At 49.0% G+C, this 15,977-nt stretch overlaps 1 protein-coding gene across 3 annotated transcripts in view; it reads left to right on the top strand.

The window, feature by feature from the left end:
• Positions 1-15,977, top strand: part of Adck1 (aarF domain containing kinase 1) — a 92,829-nt gene that overhangs the window by 27,260 nt on the left and 49,592 nt on the right. For all 3 annotated transcript variants that reach the window (XM_038336744.1, XM_038336745.1, XM_038336743.1), the window contains exon 4: positions 7,179-7,382. In XM_038336744.1, the coding sequence (XP_038192672.1) occupies positions 7,179-7,382 (204 nt within the window). The remainder of the gene's footprint in view (positions 1-7,178; positions 7,383-15,977) is intronic.

Raw genomic sequence — 15,977 nt, 5'->3', positions numbered from 1 at the left:
TAACTAGCTTGTGCAACTTAAATTAACCCATTTCTATTAATCTATGTATCGTCACGTGACTCGTGGCTTTACCTGTCCTCAGCATGTTTTGCTCCCTCGGTGTCTCCTGGCGACTCCACTCCCTCTGCCGTTCTTCCTCAGCATTCCCAGTTTGGCTGTCCCTTCTATACTTCCTGCCTGGCTCCTGGCCAGTTAGTTCTTTATTAACCAATGAGAATAATACATATTCACAGTGTGCAGCAGGTTTGGTTTTGTTTCCTACCATCAGTCACGAAAGCACAGAGATGTATAGATATGAGAAGAAACTGCCATCCCACATCCAGGCCAGTATCCTGAGCAAGCACGGAGAGAAATGAGGGGAGGCAGGCTGGATGCTGTGTTATTCTGCTCATGGTCTTAGCGTTTGCTATTCTTGTCCATGATCGCCATTCCAGAAATGCCCTCACTTTCCCGGCCACAGAGCGACTGTGAGAACAAATTAATTACGCATCTTCTCACTGTGTGTGAGTAAAGGGCAGGTAGAGGGAAGGAAGGGTTCTTTAGCTTTTCTGGCCACGAGGTTCCTTGTCAAGTGGCCAATGGTTACTTTCCAGCTTGAAGAGTGCGGGTCCCCAGCTCCTGTGGGCATCTGTGGAGGCAGGCTTGCTCTTTGGCAGGGGGAGCTGCAAGTTGCCAGAAACAACATCGTTATTCTCTTAAATTTGCAGCTCGTTTGCTGAGTGCTTGCTGTCATGACAGCTCGTTTGTGCGGATTCCGGATTCCGGGGATGCTGGGACAACTTTCTTTGCTTCCTGCCTCCCTCAATCATTGTCAGCAGTGTGAATTCCGTCACTAGAGACTAATTCCTTCAGTCTAAAACCCTGTTCCTAGTTAAGTACAGGTATTGGGCTGGGGATATGGCACATGCCATACAGGCATGACGACCTGAGTTCAAATCCCAGAATCTGTGTTCGGAGAAAGCCAGATAGATGCAGTGGCGCACGCCTTTAATCCCAGAACCTGGGAGAGAGAGGCAGGTGGATCTCTGTGTGTTTGAGGCCAGCCTGATCTACACGCGTGTTCCACGCCTGCTGGAGTTACATGATGAGTTCTTTCTAGTTACTTTACACTACTGCGATAAAACCCCATCGCCTATAGAAGGAGCTAGGGACATCTTTGATCTGGAAAGTATCTATTTTAACTTCTGTTTCTTCTTTAGAAGTACGGTGGCATGATGTACCTGGACTGTAGTAACGGCTCAAGCCAGCCAGGCCTAAGCTGCTGTCTCACCTGTCTTTCCTGTAGAACCCGCAGCAAAGACTTCTGTCCATGTTTGCTACCTACCCTGGTAGTTTCCATGCCACCCCGTGTGGCATGCCATGACTTCTGGGGATTTGTGACTAACAATTCTAAAATTTCCTTCATGACAATCGTGTCAGTGCTTATGTATCTTACCATACTTGATTAAAACGCTTCTCGGATTCCCCTACAACAAGTATAGAAATACCTGCTTTGGCAAAGAGCAGAGCATATATGACCCACTTCCCAGCACCCCCATGACGTAGCTGTTGTTTATGGATGCGAAAACCGAGTTGTGAGAAGTTGTGTAACTTGCCCATGGGGATGCTGCTGTTGATTGTCAGAGTCTTTGTGCTCATCGTTATCTTCTTTGGCACGTGTTAATGTGCAGTGCAATGAGCTCATTATGACATGCGCACAATAGACTTAATCACCTTCAAGATCGGTTGGCTCCGTTCGGAATCTATGACTTTATCTTTCACTGTCCCCATTCCTTTCCATCTTTTGTGGGGCACTTGTCTCATGATATCCCCAAACTTGATCAGTTCTGATGGGGTCCCTGTGGATTCAGTCTGATGTTGATGTTGGTACCTTTCTGCCAAGTTTGGGGAGATAGGGCTCCTTCTCCCAGGGATTCAGACAGAGAGAGAGAGAGAGAGAGAGAGAGAGAGAGAGAGAGAGAGAGGAGAGAGAGAGAGAGAGAGAGAGAGAATGGTCCTGTTTGGACCTTTGCTCCATTGGCTCAGATCAGTAATTAATCGGCCCTGAGTTTATCTTATTAGTCATTCATTGTCCCCTGTCTCAAACCACAAACCAAGCTGTCGAATAACAATGCTTTTAATTAATATGGGCCAGATTAAAACTCACTACAGCAAGGTGATAATGAGGTAATCATAAGGCATGTTATTGAACTGGGAGTGAGAAGGGAAAAGGAGCCCGGACAGGGAGACCATGCCAGCTGCTCTGTGGTAGTTCAGTGGGGATGAGAGGCAGGTGTTGGGGATCTTGGTGAGGAGGTGCTGCGCCCTTACATCCAACTGAGGAGTGAAGCCAGGTCCTAGGTAAGGGCATAGCTGTGGTCCAGTGAGCAGATGGGTACCAGACGTCAGAGGTAGAGGCAGGAATTGGGAGGTCTCTGAGGGGACCCTGAAGTCTGTATGTTTAGAATAACACCCCGCTTCTATGTGTATTTCTATCTTCTCCTTCTCTCCCTCCTTTCTTCCCTAGCTCCATCTCTTCCTTTTTGTGAGAGGGCCTAGAACTCTCTAGCCACTCTGTGGCCATAGACCAGAGCATTTTTCTGTCACAGGAGGGTCACTGGGTGGTCTTGTCTATCACCTCATCTCTCTTACACTTCTGGGTGTTTTTGAGCTCAAAGATGCGTGCTTGAAGAGGGTGAAGAGGTCAGGAGATGCTTTGTTCATCAAGCGTTTGTGTATGGCTGGAAGATGATCCCAGAAAGAAGGAATTCCATTTCTCCATGGATTCCATTCCTCCATGGATTCCGTGCCACCAGCAGGCTCAGCACCATGGAGTGAGTGAAAGCCAGAAACTTCGCATTAAGTCAGGAACTTTTCCTGAATGTTAGAATGAGCCTGGCTTCTGATCCAAAAGGACAGTGGACCTGCGGGAGCTGGAGCAGTGCAGGGACCCTGGAGGTTTGCGGGTCACTCTGTTAGTCAGCATTTCGGTTTTTCACCATAACAGAATATTTTAAGTTTTTTGTAGGTGGCAATGCTCTTTGTCTCTGAGTGTTGTGTGTGTTTGTGTGTGTGTGTGTTAGAAGCTAGATGAAGATGACTTCAGGGCTGTGTGTGTGTGTTAGTGTGTGTGTGCTTGTTCGATGAAGGTGACCTCAGGTGTGTGTGTGTGTGTGTGTTAGTGTGTGTGTGCTTGTTCGATGAAGGTGACCTCAGGTGTGTGTGTGTGTGTGTGTTAGGAGCTGAATGAAGGTGACCTCAGGCATGTGTGTATGTGTGTATGTGTGTTAGGAGCTGGTTGAAGGTGACCTCAGGGCTTCTTTAGTGGAAATGAGGATGCCATATTGCAGTAGGTGCTGACACAGTTTCATGGATCCCAGTTTTGTGAGTATATGACCTATCTTTGTCACCATTTTTGGTCTACATTTTTGGTGGCTGGGTGACTTACCCTGAGCTATACAGACTATATTGTAGGCACACATAGCCTCTGTACCCAGGAGCTGGTGTTCCGGGTAATAGTTGAGCCAGGGTTGGCTGGTTTCTCTGGGCTTGAGTGAACCATGGATCCCTGTGCTGCTTAGGCAGTGTTTGAAGGTGACCATTCCTTTGTGTCAAGATATACATTTGTCACTGTTTCAAGCCACAGATGAGGGACAGTGAACCCTGTTTCTTTGTGGAGGAGCTAGACAGGATAAGGCCAATGCTTTCTAAGGACTGCAGCCAAAGGGACATGAAGATGGGAATCTAGCTTAAAGAGCACAATGGGCAGGTCTGCCAATGATACACACATGTGCATACACACACACGCACCCAGGACACCCCATAACATACAGGCACACATAGCAACATATGCTGCACACATAGTGGCACACATATACACGGTGGCACACACACACACACACACACACACACACACACACACACACACACACACTGGCTTCATTAGTTCCCTTAATCTGAAAAATCCCTCAACTTTCATCTTAATCATTGCAAATTTAATTCCAGGGTTTAGCACTGTGTATCACCCAGCTTCTAATCACATAAGTAATTTGAACGGAGGAAATTGGATGTAAAGAATTATTAAATAGTGAAAGATAGCTAACTCTTAAAAGAGGTCCAATGAGATTCTAATGGCGATAACAGTAAACACACATAGCAGCTACTTGTGGAGATGCTGGGGTAGAGAACAAGGCTGGGTCTGATGAGGTAGCCAAGTTCTTTCCACCTCTTGGGCAGCCTGCTGGCTGGCAGAGCAACTCGTTAGTGGGTATGACAGCAAGCTGAACCGTAGGGACAGATGGTTGGGTGCTCAGCACGTTATGGAGTGCGTTGGTTGGTTCACAAAAGGAGACCACAAGATGTGGAGGGTACGGGCCACCACTAATCTGTGAGGTTCTGGGTTGAGCAATACCTGCTCCAGCTGGCTGCTCATTTCTTCTGGACCCTGGAACCATTAAGAGCAATATTTGGCCTCTGTTTAGGCCTTAAAGAATCCCACTGCTGCCCAAACCTAATGCCTAGTTTTGGGATCAGAGAAGAGGCAGAGCCATAGCTGAGAGACAGTGTAGATGGTTCCATTTACAGGGGTTTGATTTACTAAGATCTTTTACCTTTAGGTGCAGGAGATGTGGCCTAATTGGTAAGGTGCCTGTTGTGTAAGCATGGGGACCTGAGTTTGGATTCCTATCACCTACATAAAAATTGGGTGTCCCCGTGGTGTGCATCCATAATGGCGGCCTTGGGGGAGTCAGGAGGCAGGGGGAGTCAGGAGGCAGGTGGGGTCCTGGAGCTCACGGGCCAGCCAGCATGGGGGATGGGACGAGCTCCAGCATCATGGCAGACCCTGTCTCAAAGGTTGAAGTGGAGTGTGACTGAAGAGGGCATCTGGTGCTGGCCGCGGACCCCACACGGACTCACACGTTCTGAGTTGTTTGCCCACAATAGCCCACATCATCTCGTCAGAACTTCAGCTTAGCCTCGACAGCTATGGCTACTGCTTAACCCAGCTCCATACATCCTTCCACTGTCTGACACTGGATAGCTTCATCCTGGTTTCAGTTCTTTGTGGTTCTGGGACTGAACTGAGCCCTATGGATGCTAGACAGGCATTCTGCCAGATGAGCTGCATCCTCAGCTCCCCGTTTTCCCACTTCGCAAGAGGATCTGCCAACTCTAACTCCTCTGGGGTCACTCTCTTAAGTTAGGAGAATTTCTTACTGTTTCCTGCTGGAGGAAGCAGACTATTGGTGCCCCCTTGGACCCTATCTGCATCAAGACTGGAGGGCTCCACCGAGCGGGTGGGGTTGTGGGACCATAGGTTTCCCCTAGAATGGGTTGTGATGAGCATCAGAGCCATACAACAGGGTTGGAAATGGATGGGTCCCTGTGGGCCTGAAGGCAGCCTGGAGCTGGGACGGGGGTGTTCAGGGCTGCAGGGTTCTTTTTCCTTTTCTTACATTTTTACTTTTCTGTGTGTCTGAGTGTTTGCCTGCATGTGTGGGTGTGACCCATGCGTGTGCTGAGTTCTCACGGAGGTCAGAAGGCACGGATCCCTTGGAACTGGAGTCACAGATGGTTTGTGAGCTCCCATGTGGGTGCTGGGGACCAAACCAAGTCCTCTGCCAGGGCAGCAAGCATTCTCAACTGCTGAGCAATCCCATCAGCCCCCAACATTCTCTTTTTACAATCAAAAGAGTGGTTCTCAACCTTCCTCATGTAGTCTCTTGTGTGGCAAGCCCCAGCCATAAAATTATTTTTGTTGTTACTTCATTACTATAATTTGCTACTGTTATGAACCATATTTAAATGTCTATGTTTTCCAATGGTTTAGGTGTCCCCTGTGAAAGGGTTGTTTGATCGCCAGAGGCTGAGAACTACTGTCTAAAGGAACAGTGTGCTGTGTGACTCACCTGGCAACTAAATTTACAGGAAGACATTTCTTCCATCTGGGTTAACTCTTCACATGGGTTTATTGCTAATTATATCATTCTTCTTCTTGGCACCTGGGAGTGTAAGTCTGTCTTCAGGGTTCAAACGCCTTTGCTACCTTGTTGGTAGAAGCAGATAACAGGTCCCCATAGCACACTGGGGCTCCTTGTCTCCTAAATTACCTGCAAGGCCCATCTTTACTCAGAAGCTGTAGCTCCCAGGTGGGAGAGCTGGCTCAGTAGTTAAGAGCACTGATTGCTCTTCCAGAGGACCTGGGTTCAATTTCCAGCATCCACATGGAAGCTCACAACTATCTGTAACTCCGGGATCTGACACCTAATAAGGTAGGACCCCCCCACAATCTCAAGACCCTTAGCTGGGCTGGGCTGATGACTCAGGAGGACCAGCTTGGGTGCATGTAGGGATGCCTTTCAACACTAGTAGGATCAGAGTGTCAGTAAAGGGTCCCGTCATTGACAATCTGCCCAGCTGTCTGCTCCAGGTGTGGGAATAAAGCCCTAGACTTGGAGTGTTTTGTAGCCTTTCCTTGGATATTTATTTCTATTTTCTAAATAAGACAACTGATTTTCTTATTTTTAAAGGTATCAACTCTGCCTCCCTGAACTACTTTGAGGATTAAAAAAATATGATATATATGAGTAGTTATTATTATTTACTATTATTACTGTTATCAACCTGTCAGTGGTAGAGCTGCAAACAACTTGAAGTATTAGATGGCTGAGGAGTAGGTGGCAGAAGTATTAACTCCGTATACCCTTGACGAGCCAGCACGTTTGTCTTGGTCAATAGCTGTGTGGCGAGCAAGGCTCCGTCTAGTTAAGAATGGGAGGAGACTGGAATCACCAGGCTGTGTGCAGAGGCTGGCCTCAGTGTGAGAGTAGAATTGACTTCTCTGGGGACCAGGAAAGTAAAAGATGAAAAGAGAGGTGTGTGCGTGTGTGTGTGTGCGTATGTGCGAGCATGCGTGTGTGTGCATGTGCGTGTGTGTGTGTGCTCGTGTGTGCATGTGTGGAAGTGTGTGCATGTGTGTGTGTGCATGTGTGTGCATGTGTATGCTTATGTGCGTGTGTATGTGTGTGTTTGTGTGTGTGTATGTGTGTGTATGTGTGTGTGTGTGTGTGTGTGTGTGTGTGTGTGTACCTGCCCTGGGCACTGGGGAGTAAACAAAGGTGTTTGAGCAGAGAGGCAGAAGGAAATACTGTCTAGGGAGCAGGCTGCTCTCACTTCTCTGGCTTGCCCATCTCTTGCAGGTGCATCTCCGCTCCGCCAGACGTCTCTGTGAGCTCTGCTGTGCCAACCGGGGCACCTTCATCAAGGTGGGCCAGCACCTGGGGGCTCTGGACTACCTGCTGCCGGAAGAGTACACCAGCACGCTGAAGGTGCTGCACAGTCAGGCCCCACAAAGCAGCATGCAAGAGGTCCGACAGGTCATCCGGGAAGACCTGGGCAAGGAGGTACCTTATTGTTCTGGAGCAGGGAGGGACCGGAACAAAGGGGAGCCCTTACAAAAGAGTTCCTGCTGCCTGGGCCTAGGGTACTGAGGCACCATCACTGATGTGGAATCAAATGTCTCAGCAACATTCAGTGCTAAACCAGAAGCTAGGAGCCTCAGTGACCATCAGGAAAAAATATCAGCTGAAATATGAGATGTCCATATTCAGCAGTGTTGGCCCGTGACCTGAGGTGGTTTGGATGCTTTGACCTGATACTGTCTGTCAGCTGCTGGGGGTTTACTGCATGCTGCTGAGTAACACTGTCACAGTTAGTCCTCACAGCAGGGGTGAGATGAGAACTAGTGCAGACTCCACTGCAGCTGAGGGATGAAGGATAAGACATTGTGCTAGGATGCCATCAGCAGACCGTCAAGCTCACTGCAGCTGAGGGATGAAGGATAAGACATTGTGCTAGGATGCCATCAGCAGACCGTCAAGCTCACTGCATTGGCTCTTCTGGGATGGTTCTGGTAGACACTTATCCAGCCTGCTTGATCTCCAGGGGTGGAATGCTTACTGCCCGAGGCCTTCCTCCATTCTATTTCCAGTGGTCTCTGTCACTCAGAAGGCTTCTGCTGGGTACTGCATGCCTGCCTTTAAGCCCAGCTCTTGGGAAACAGGCAGATGGATCTCTGTGAGTTCAAGGCCTACCTGGTCTATATAGTAAGTAACAGGCCTTTCTGTTGCAAGTCAGAAAACATTTAGGGATGAAGACGATAACAGTCCATTTTCCCTGGGCCTGTAGCACCACAATAGTTAGGTGTAGAGAAGGTTCCAGTGTTTGGCAAATGACTTTTCCTAGGTTATGCAAGGCAAGGCTGAGGATAGGAAGAGAGGTTAATAAAGATCAGTGCTGCTTTTTTTCCTCTGATATTTGGAGCCGGTGGTAAGTATTCAGCATCCAGACAAGGGGTGCCTGCCTACCAGCGATGGCCTGGCCTGGAGAGGAGGCTCATGGTCTTATTCTGTGGAGCCTGGGTCAGGCACAGATGCCTCCAACTCTGAGGAATGATTCTTCCAGAAGGAGAGAGAAGGAATGAATGGCAGACCCGACTTAGGGCTGGAGTCAGGGAGAAAGCTGGAGGCTAGGAGGGGCAGGGCTGGGATAGAGGAACCTGGAACAGCAGGGTCAGGGTTGACCTGGTGCTAGCCCGGCCTGCCTTTGCTTCTTGCTGAGACTGTTGGCCTCTGGCTTCCAACAGTGTGAGATTCACCCCCCTCCCAAGCTAAAGCGAAAGAACTCACTGTAATAACAGTGTCGAGGCATCACTGCTGGAACGTGGCAGCTCAGCAGGGGTGGATGTGAGAGAGGGGTGGTAGAAGATTAACCCCTGGGAGCATCTGGGTGAGGGGTGGGGTAAGAATAGGTCAGTGGCAGAGGGAAGTGACAAAGTCAGAGGTGTCAGCAGTCACAGCGGGCCGACCAGCTGGCTGCAGGATGTCTGGGCTTGGAAGATGTCTCCTGAGTATCAGGCCGACTTCTCCAGCTTCCTCTAGCCACGTAGTTCTAAGCCTAGTGGCTGTGTGACTACTGCCCCAGTTTGTAGTTCTCGTGAGAGGGTGGTGTCCAGGTCACAGTTCTGAGTGGCTCATTGCTGGGGAGCTCAGGAACCTCCAGTACCATAGGTACTCAGGCAGTCTCCCCACCCCCTGGGAAGGTGGCGGTTGTTCCCTGGTGACACACTTTTTCATCTGTGGGTGGAGGGGAGGGGAACAGGGCTGTGTGGGAGGCAGGGTAGGTGAGTGTGGGGGTGTGAGGGCGGAGGAAATCACTCACTCTGCGTTCTCTCCTCCCCCAACCCCTCCCATGACACTGCTTGGGAAGAACTCTCTCTTTAAGGACAGCATTGACAGGCTGCGCTAATTCCTGCCCCCTCCAGCTGCAGGCCTTCCTATGGCAGCCGGGCTCTGCCCCTCGTTTCTAGGATATAGAAACTGAATATCATATATCACCATTTTCCTAGCTCCCCAGTCCTTGGCTCGTCAGTCAAGTTAAGTTTAAGATCATCCCAAGTTCAAAGACTGTGTGAGTACGCCTGCTTCTTAGACTACAGCGAGGGTGGGCAGGAGCGGAGGATGCTTTCACATGTTTCTTCAGGACCCTTTGCATCCATAGAGTCCCTGAACATCAGTTGTACACTCAAGCCATTTGCTGTTCCAGGTAGTTAGGGCTTGTCTAAGACGGTATCTCCACTCTAGGGATGGTGCATAAGATGGAGTCTACAGCATCCCTGGACTCTTCACTCCATGGTTACATTTGGTTCCAGATGAATTCCAGCTCCTTGGCATCAGGTGGTCCTATCGGTGTAGAGAAAAGGTCATCGAAGGGCTTCATTTCAGCAGAAAGTAATGCCACCTAGCTGGGCAGTGGTGGCGTGCTAGTTCCAGGACAGGCTCCAAAGCTACAGAGAAACTCTCTCTCGAAAACAACCAAAAAAAACCCCAACCAAACAAACAAACAAAACAAAAAAAGAAGAGTTGGTCCCTAAAGAAAGGGACATTTTCTGCTGTCTCAGAAGTGACCATGGTTTGGATTGAGTCAGCTCTGTTCCCTGACTACCCTTCAGGTCCAAATGCAGTAGCTTCCTTGGCCAGCAGATGGCACCTAAGTTCACAAGTCAGGGGTGTGTGTTGGAGCCCCGCCCCTTTCTTGCCAAGGGATGCCCTGGGAATGAGATTCAGGCTCTTTTTATTCTTGGGCATGGCCCAAGGAAGTGAGACTAACACCTCTTCACCATGAAGGGGGCAGGTGTAGGCCTAAGTCACGAGGATGTTGGCTGTTTTGTTCTCTAAAGGTTTGTGTTTTAAAGGCTTGGGCCCTGGACCCCTGGCATTCTTCCTCTAGTAGAAAGCTCTCCTCCCCGCCCCCCCCCCCCCCCAGGACCTTAGGCTATCGGGAACTGCCGTAGTTCCTTTTCTTGAGGCAACGCCAGGACGGAGGGTTTATTGTGGCTCTCGGTCTGAGGGCACAGTCCGTCATGAAGTCCATCATGCGCGGTGGCAGGTGTGGGAGGCCGTCACAGTGAACCTGCAGTCAGGAAGCCCGTGACAGTGAATGCTGCTCCTTAGCTCTGCCTCCTTTTCATTCGGCTTGGGACCCCAGCCTGCCACAGGCCTTTCAAGGTGGGTCTTCTTACCTCAATTAACCCAATGGAGAGGATTCTTTACAGACACACGGAGGTTCATTTCTGTGATAATTCTAAATGCCATCACATTGACCGCTAAGACTGATCTAATACCATCACAGGGACCCTTGAGGGGAATTGTCAGCCCCATCCTGTCTCTCTTTGTTTCCTAATCATGAGGCAAGAATTCTGCACCTCCTGCTCCCACTCAGTCTTTGGCCTCATGTATGAGTCCCCTGGACAACCATGAACCCATCCTTACATCTTCTTCACCTGGGGAGGTACCCTCTGGGGCCTCCCACCAGTTCTAACAGCCTTTTGGATGGCTCGACACCATTTCCTTTCTTCTTTTTTTTTTCCTTGCTTCTAGAAACAGCTGGAGTATGTGAAAAGGGAACTATTTTTGATCCTGATGTGGAATGGTTTTACGTCATTCCAGACCCCATGGCAGGAGATAGACTGATCTAGGCAATAAATGCCCAGTCATACAAGGATCCAAGGGGTTTTCAAGAGAGGGGTTCCATTCAAGCAGAGAGATCTTCTGAAACCAGTGGTATCTGACCAAGGTTCTTCGATGATTGGTGGTGCTAGAGATGTTGCAGATGGGAGGAGGAGCTCATGGATAGATGACACAGGCTCAGCAAAGGTGTAGTCATAGGAGAGGCAACAGGCAGGATGTGACTGAGCCTTATTGACTAGAGTTTAGTGTTTAGGAGCTGAGGCCATGCTTTGAAGGGCCTTCAAGGGAGTGAAGGACTTGGAAGGGGTTCTGGACAAAGGAAGACGGAAGGGACTGACATGTAGCTAGTGGAGCAGGGAAGCCATTGAGAAACTGAGCCTGATTGGCTCAGTAGTGCAGAGATGTGGCCCTCTTTTACAAGTGGGTTTGGGGATCGTGGAACTTAGGAAGGGATAATGATTATTGGCCATCTTTGATCACACACACACACACACACACGTCTGTGTGTGTGTGTGTGTGTGTGTGTGCCTGCCCATAAACAGGTGCGTCAGGATGTATCACATTTCATTCAACAAATGATCCAAGCATGTACACAGTATGGACATCCATAATCCTAGCACTCAGAGGCTGAGAACTGTAAACTTAGACTGCTCAGATCTGAATAATCACGCAGAAACTATATTAATTACAACACTGTTTAGCCTATTAGCGCAGGCTTCTTATTAACTAATTCTTACATCTTAAATTAACCCATTTCTATTAATCTGTATATCGCCATGAGGCTGTTGCCTACCAGTAAGGTTCCAGAGTGTCTTCTTCCTTATGCAACTACATGGCAACTCTGCCTCCTCTCTCTCTATATCTCTGTTCGGATTTCCTGCCTGACTTTACTCTGCTAAGCTATTGGACCAAACAGCTTTATTTATTAACCAATAAAAGCAACACATATACAGAAGGACATCCCACATCAGAGGACCATGAGTTTGAGGCCAGTCTGGGCTGTATAATGAAACTTTGTTCACATACAGAAAAACAAAACAGAGCAATCAAAGGAGAAATGATGGAGGTTTATTGTTGTTATGGAATATAGATTTTCACCTCTGGGACTGTGTGAGAAGCTAAAGAGAATGAGGTCACTGGCTAGAGTCGATTGGGAATGCCTTTGTTCAGGGAAGCCCTTGTGTGGCTTCTGTCCTCTGGAACACGTTTATGTCAGTCTTCTGCACTTGAACTCCACTGTCAGGAGTGTAGGAATATAGAAGCAGCTTTATTGTATGGATTCCCATCGCTGCCAGGGTTGAGTGCATCATGTTTTCATGAGTGTTATATGTTGCAGGTGTTTAGTGTTCTTGGTGGAATACGTGCCTGGAGTTTCTATGGAGACTCGGAAGAGATCTTGGGGTGTCAATGAGGACGAGGTAGATACGCCCACAGGAACATGTGGAGGATGGTTTGTTTGTCTTGTTTTTCTTGGGTCGGATAGAAAGTTCAGAAGAAGAGAGAAGACGCTCCTGCCCTAAAGATGTCAGTTGATTATTCAACCTGGGAGTAGTGGCCAGAGAGACAACACGGTGGGGTGCAAGACCAGCCAGAACAAAGACAGGAAGGAAGGGCAGGTAGGGGAGGGGATAGCCCGGATAGGGACACACAGGACTGCAGCTGGCTCGGGGTGACCTTGGTGGGAAGTAGGACAAAATGTCCTCTGCAGGCCGCTCTTCCTTCAGGCTCTTAGCTCTCCGCCAGGGCTGGGGACATTTGCATTCCCGTGTTACTCTGGGTTAGTCAGAGAAACTGAACGGAGATAAATATATGTATTTTTATATGCATGTATAATATGCATGTATGTAAATAAATAGAGAGATACATTGGCTTTTTAAAAATTGGATTATGTGATTATAGAGGTTAGCAAGTCCAAAGCTGGCAGAGCGGCCCTGCCAGAATCTTCTGCAAGAGCCAGTGCTGTAGTTCAGGTTCAAATGTGAAGGCCATCTGCTGGCAGAGTTCCCTCTTGCTTCAGGGATATCATCTAATTGCACAAGGCCCACACACATATGGAGGGCAACCTGTTTTCCTAATAAATTGGATGGGAAGTTCTGCAATCCCAGAACTATGGAGGTGGAGACAGGAGGATTGAGAGTTGGAGGCCAGCCTGGTCTACACAGTGAGACAGTGTCTCAAAACCCAAGGGCCAGCTTTTGGATTTCCAGTGTAGCTTGGTGGGAAAGTGCTTGCCTAGCTTTCGCAAGGCCCTGGCTTTGACCTCAGCACCGGACAAAAGAACCAAAGAGAAAATTCCATCTAGAGTAGCGTTCGCTCTGATGTCTGGACACAGTGGCCAGGCCAGGATGGTGCCCAGATAAACCTCCCCAGTTCTCCACATGGCCCTCGAGGTGAGCTGTGTACTTGGACCCCTGGTTCTGTTCTCACATGACACTTGATGTTTATATTGAACTAACGGGCAGGAGCCAAACTCCCTGTTGGTTTATTAGCCTTGGGACTTTGGGCTTCCTTTTTCCCATTTCTTTTCTTGTAGACTCTGCTGAGGGTGGCCTCGCTGTGGGTGAGCACTGGTAGACTGAACGCAGGTGCCCATCTGTCTGCTCCCTGTCCTCCTGTTATGCACATGTTATTTACTGAATTCCTCTTGTGCAGGTATGGTGTTAGCCCCTGGGAGTCCTTGCTCATCTCCCCGTTCCCGGTGGGTGCTCTTACTCTGGCAGGGGCCCGATGAGGTCAGCTTGCCTGTTCTCAGGTCTCAGGTAGCCTCACTGGCCCGCAGTCATCTGTAGATCCCATTGTTGGGCCCAGCCGTCCTTTGACCTGCTTCTCCTGACTTGAATGCTACCCTTGTTTGTCCCGGCACCCGGCTTGTCTCCCCAGAGTGTCTCTAAGAAGGCCACCAAGGGAATGTTCTGGGAATGGAGCAGAAGGATCAGTGTGGGGCGGGAGGAGAGTACCCCTCCTCCTGGCTTGTCCTCGTCCTGCCTTCCCGGCAGATCTTGATAAAAAATACATTTATATTAAAAACACAATGAAGAATAAAAAACATTTTCCCCCAATAATGCCAAACATCAAAAGGAGATTTTTATCAATTATGAGAGGGAGAGATTTTGGCCACAAAATGGTAATTTAATGAGTAGGAGACGGATGGCGGGAAGCATTAATGTCAGCCACAATGGATGGCTTGCCATTAGTTACTGGAGGAGAGGCGAGGCAGTGGCTACACAGCCTGGTTGGTCCTCTTTTGATATCCCCAACTCCTGCCCAGTCCTCTCAGTCTGCTCCTTCCTCTCTGCCTGCTGAGTCTCCTCTCTAGTCTCCCTCTGATTGGTGCAACTTTTTTTTTTTTTATTTGATACAGGGTCTCACTATGTAGCCCTGGCTGTTTTGGGTCTCACTATGTAGGCCGGGCTGACCTCGAACTCACAGAGATCCACCTCTGAGTGCTGTGATTAAAGGCATGCCCCACTATGCCCAGTCTATTGTAACTTCTTGATGAGTCATATCTACCTGGGCTCGTGTGGCCCCCGTGGCTGTCAAGAGAGCTTCATAGTGAGAAGAGCAGGCATTGCTGAACCTCTCAGTCTTGCAGCCTGTCCTGCCTGGGCCACCCTGGGCTCCTGTCCTTTTAGTTTTTACTTTTAGATTTATTTGTTTTACGTGAAAGAATCTTTTGCCTACATGCATGCCTGGGACCTATGGTGGTCAGAGGTGGGTGTCAGATCCCCTGGGATGGCATTATGGATGGTTGAGAGCCATTGTATAGGTGATGGGGACTGAACCTGGGTCCTCCATGAGAGTCGTGAGTCCTCTGACTGCTGAGCCGTCTCCCACATCTGCCCTGTGTCATTCTGTTCTCCTCTCCCCATGTGCTCCCTGGATTTGTTCCCATTCTTTGAACCTCCGTGTCTAGCCACCACCATGACCACCTGCCTGCTAGGTTAGCCGTGATTTCAGGAGGGGTCCTGAGCTTCCTGTGGTTTCCTCGGATACCCTGGTCAGGATCAGTGACTTTTTTTTTTGAGACAGGGTTTCTCTGTAACTCACAGCGACCTGCCTGTCTCTGTCTCCTGAGTGCTAGGATTAAAGGCGTGCACCACTACTGCCCGGCTCAGTGACCCTTTTTGACACCTATAGCTGGTCACTTTCCAGTACTGGCTCTCTCATGGTGCCCAACTTGGACTTGGTATACAGTGGGTATTGATAAATGTTGTTCAACAGAATTCTGGAATTGGGTTGTTTCCGTTTTCTTGAAACCTTCACTAACCTCCTCAGAAAGGTTGGATGGACCGTCTTGTAGATCTGAAGCTAATGACATAGACCCACATCCTGTGCCTTGCAGTCTGGTCATCTCTGCACTGGCATCTTGGGATTTCCTCAGGGCACTGCCCAGGGCTTGCACCCAGAAGTGCTTAGCAGCGGTGTGTTAGGTGAATGGAGAGTCTATTCGGCTTGGACTTGGAGTCTTGCTTGAGTTCCAGATGCTCTGTGCCATCCTGGGTCTGTTTCTAGCCATGGTTCCCTCGTCTGTAGGTGTGGCGTTTGAAGAACCTGTGCATTAGTAGGGCTGGGGCAAGGACTGGAAGATACAGGCGGTTTGGAAATGCTTCATTTCAGAACCTGGGGTGGGGCAGTGGTGTTTTAGGTAAGATCTCAAAGGCACGGACAAGAGCACAAACTAGATCACCAGGATTTTGTCAAATGAAGAAGCTTCTACACAGAAAACAGTCAACAGATTAAAGTGAACCCACGGAGTGGGAGACAGTATCTGCAGGCTATCTACTCAATGAAGGTATAAAATCCACAATAAAAACCCCATACCCAACCTCAATAGAAAAAGAAAAGGACTTATTAAGAAACATATGTGATGTATGCTCCCTCAATCCCAGCACATGGGAGGCAGAAGCAGGAGTATTTCTATGGGTCCCAGGCCAGCCTGGTTTACATGAGTTCTAGGCCTACGAGAGCCAC

Source organism: Arvicola amphibius, chromosome 7, assembly GCF_903992535.2.
Source record: "Arvicola amphibius chromosome 7, mArvAmp1.2, whole genome shotgun sequence".
Taxonomy (NCBI): domain Eukaryota; kingdom Metazoa; phylum Chordata; class Mammalia; order Rodentia; family Cricetidae; genus Arvicola; species Arvicola amphibius.
This window is presented reverse-complemented; position numbering and strand designations above follow the sequence as displayed.